Genomic DNA, 3,866 nt, shown 5'->3' with positions numbered 1-3,866 from the left:
ATATACTATAGACTTATATACTATAGAGTTATAGAGTATAGAGTTATAGAGTATCGAGTATAGAGTTATAGAGTATCGAGTTATAGAGTTATCGAGTATAGAGTTATAGAGTATCGAGTTATCGAGTTATAGAGTATAGACTATAGAGTTATAGAGTATAGAGTTATCGAGTTAGAGAGTATAGAGTTATAGAGTATCGAGTTATCGAGTTATAGAGTTATCGAGTATAGAGTTATAGAGTATCGAGTTATCGAGTTATAGAGTATAGACTATAGAGTTATAGAGTATAGAGTTATCGAGTTAGAGAGTATAGAGTTATAGAGTATCGAGTTATAGAGTATCGAGTTATAGAGTATCAAGTTATCGAGTTATAGAGTATAGAGTATAGAGTTATAGAGTATCGAGTTATCGAGTTATAGAGTATAGAGTTATAGAGTATAGAGTATAGAGTTATATACTATAGAGTTATAGACTATAGAGTTATAGAGTTATATACTATAGAGTTATAGAGTATCGAGTTATAGACTATAGTTATAGACTATAGAGTTATAGAGTATAGAGTTATATAGTATAGAGTTATAGAGTATAGAGTTATAGAGTATAGAGTTATATATTAATAAAGAGTTAAACTTTCAAATGATTCTACTTTAAATAATGAAGTAAAAGTTCCAGTTTGGACGAAGAAAAGTAACTTTGAGCCTCTTAAAGATGAGAAAATGAGACATGAAGTCAGTTCCTCCTGAGAACCAGAACCTCTACAGAACCAGAACCATCTACAGAACCAGAACCTCTGAAGAACCAGAACCTCTATAGAACCAGAACCATCTACAGAACCAGAACCTCTTCAGAACCAGAACCTCTATAGAACCAGAACCATCTACAGAACCAGAACCTCTACAGAACCAGGAAGTGGATCACTTGGATGTTCATATTCAGATAAAACTGTGATCAGGTGTTTCTTGAAAAGCAACGCTGATTAAAACTCTTCACAGCTGCTTCCTGTGTTTCTTTGTTCAGTCTTTCAGAGCTTCACAGCTTTATCCTGATTGGTTAACAGAGTTCTGTAAACACGTCTGTCAGGTTTCATGAAGGACTAGAGGAACCTCTGAGCTCTAACAGAAGAAATAGAAACACAACAACAACCGTGACGATCAGCTTCAGGACCGATGAATAAGAGAAACACTCAAGAGAAACACTCAAGATGTTGAAACATGAAGAAGCTCCTGAAGCAGCCAAAGAACCCAAAACATACATTTTAAACATTCATGCAGCTGTTTTTCTCTCCAACGTTTTGAGAGTCCCAGAATAAAAAAATCACAAACATCTTCATCAGTTCCTCATCCTCCTACCTTCTTCAGCTGACCGCTCCGTGTCCCCACGAACACCACCGTGTGCTCCCCGTAGGTGTAGGCCGCCACGGCCCCCATGCCCTCGGTCCGGTCCTCATAGAGCGGGTTCCCCTCGATGACCCTCAGACCCCCTAGAGGCTGGTTCAGGACCAGACCACAGAAATCATCTCCGATCTGCTTCGGCTGTGGAACGCAGAGAGAAGAGATATGATTAATAATTCATGAATTTAGTAAATATGAGGGATGACATCATCGTCAACCTGCATTAGATGGAAATGATGTATTTGTTATCTTCTTTAAACAAAGGTGGAAATATTAAAGCTCTGTTGTCTCTATATATGTTTATATATATTTACAGTAGATGATATGTTCATATTTATCAAGAGGAACACACACACACACACACACACAGCTGAGGTTGGTTAGTTAGTCGGTTGGTTTCACAAGACACCAGCCAGACGATCAGCTGATCCTTCGCTAACAGGATGTTAGCCGCCATGCTAACATGCTAGCTCACCGTGTGGATGCAGGGCAGCTCCTTGTTGAGTAACCAGGGTAAGGAGAGGCGTCCCTCTCCACGGTAACAGGACCGGATCCTCTCCCTCATGGCCAGGTTGATGTGCTGCAGGGTGAACAGACACAGCACCGTCTCTCTGGGGGGGTTGGACCGGTTCTTCTGACCCTGAACACACAGAGAGAGAGAGACAGGTGAGGGTTCAAGTCCCTGAAGCAAGGCACGGTGATGTCACAAGGAACAAAGGAAACAGGAGACGAGGACAAAGGACACAGGAGACGGACATTAAGACAAGTCCGGAAGAAGAGACTACGTCAACAAAGACAGACTGGAAGTTACAGTCAGAATACGCACAATAAAGAGAAAGACAAACAGAGGAAGACAATAGTTAGATGAAGAAGAAAGACAGAGACAAAAGAAAGAGAAAGAATGTAACGAAAGAAGACAGAAAAGATGAGACACTGATGACAAAATGTAAAAAGAAAGAAAAAGAAATGGAAGTCTGTCTGTCTCTCTGTCTCCCCGTCTGTCTGTCCTTCACTCACCTGTGAGAAGACAACAAAGAGGACATCGTCGTCCTCCGACAGGCCGAGTGCGTGGGCCAGCCTCCGCCCTGGTTTCTGCTTGTAGGCGGCCTGGACGAGTCGGTACTCCACGCCGTCCTTGGTGCAGCCCAGAGGGAACTCCACGTAGGAGTAGAACTCGGTGTCGTTGGAACACATGCGGACGATCTTAGAGGTGAAGAACTTCTCTCCGCCGGTGTCCATCTGCGTGAGCTGCGTGTCCAGCTGCAGCGTCAGGAAGTAGACGTAGGTGCGGCTGGAGAAGCCATAGACGTAGTAGATGTCGAAGGCCGGGTAGAGGGACAGCGTGTCCGACGGGATCTTGATCTGAGAGGACACAAACTCGTCCTGGTAGACCAGAGAGAACATGTTGACGCTCTCCTCGTCCGCCACCAGCTTCCTGCTGGACAGCGTGGGGAAGTACTCTGACTTCCCGTCGATGGCGGCGCCGATGAAGAGCCGGCTGCCGCCCTTCACGGGCCTCTTCCTCTTCGGGTCGGCCGTCCAGTCGTCCTCGCCGACTACCACACCTGAGGAGGAGGAGGAGGAGGAGGAAGAACACATTCATGACACCGGTTTACAGATTACTTTGTTCTTACAGCAGATGATTGACAGGTCTCTCCTTTAAGTTAATAAAATGTGATTTCACCGTTGACTTGTTTACATTTCAGGCATTGATTTCTCCACCTTATTGATACATTTATTGTTTATATTTAACACAATACAACAGGTGCAGACAGACAGGTGCAGACAGACAGGTGCAGACAGACAGGTGCAGACAGACAGGTGTATGCAGACAGACAGGTGCAGACAGACAGGTGCAGACAGACAGGTGCAGACAGACAGGTGTATGCAGACAGGTGTATGCAGACAGGTGTATGCAGACAGACAGGTGTATGCAGACAGACAGGTGTATGCAGACAGGTGTATGCAGACAGACGTATGCAGACAGACAGGCGCAGACAGACTGGCGCAGACAGACAGGCGCAGACAGACACGTGCAGACAGACAGGTGCAATAGAAAACATCCTGACTGGAAACATCACAAACTAACATGAGGTGTTCAGGGTCCAGGAGAATAGAGCTCTACAGCGGGGGATTAAAGCCAGAACATCACTGGGACCATCTGCTGGTGATATTGGTGACAAGAGGTGCCTGCGCAGAGCTAAAAGGTTATTAAGTCACCCTGCTTAGGTTATAAGAAGTCCCAGGTTGCTAGTTGTTAAGTGGTTAAAAGGGTTTTTACAGCGTTGTTCTCGTATTAATATCTAGTTCTCACCTCCAGAAGCATTTCAGAACTCACAATCATGAGATCAAGTCTTATAATTATGAGATAAACTAATGTTTACAGCAGAGTGAGTGACTGTGATGACTGTTTGAGAGCAGAGACGAGCTCTGAGATGAGACGACTCGCTGTCAGCGTTGTTGTTTGTCAATCAT

The 3,866-nt window shown here is 44.3% G+C and overlaps 1 protein-coding gene across 1 annotated transcript; it reads right to left on the bottom strand.

Moving 5' to 3' along the window:
* Positions 1-555: 555 nt before the first annotated feature.
* On the bottom strand, positions 556-3,193 carry LOC116378874 (plexin A3-like). Its single transcript, XM_031840781.1, has 3 exons — positions 2,409-3,193; positions 1,867-2,031; positions 556-1,532 (listed from the first exon to the last, which is right to left on the bottom strand). The coding sequence occupies exons 1-3, from the start codon at positions 2,988-2,990 to the stop codon at positions 1,338-1,340; spliced, it is 942 nt and encodes a 313-aa protein (XP_031696641.1). The 5' UTR covers positions 2,991-3,193; the 3' UTR covers positions 556-1,337.
* Between the last annotated feature and the right edge of the window lie 673 nt (positions 3,194-3,866).

The sequence above is a fragment of the Anarrhichthys ocellatus genome, unplaced genomic scaffold (assembly GCF_004355925.1).
Source record: "Anarrhichthys ocellatus isolate YVR2014 unplaced genomic scaffold, GSC_Weel_1.0 scaffold3292, whole genome shotgun sequence".
Taxonomy (NCBI): Eukaryota; Metazoa; Chordata; class Actinopteri; order Perciformes; family Anarhichadidae; genus Anarrhichthys; species Anarrhichthys ocellatus.
This window is presented reverse-complemented; position numbering and strand designations above follow the sequence as displayed.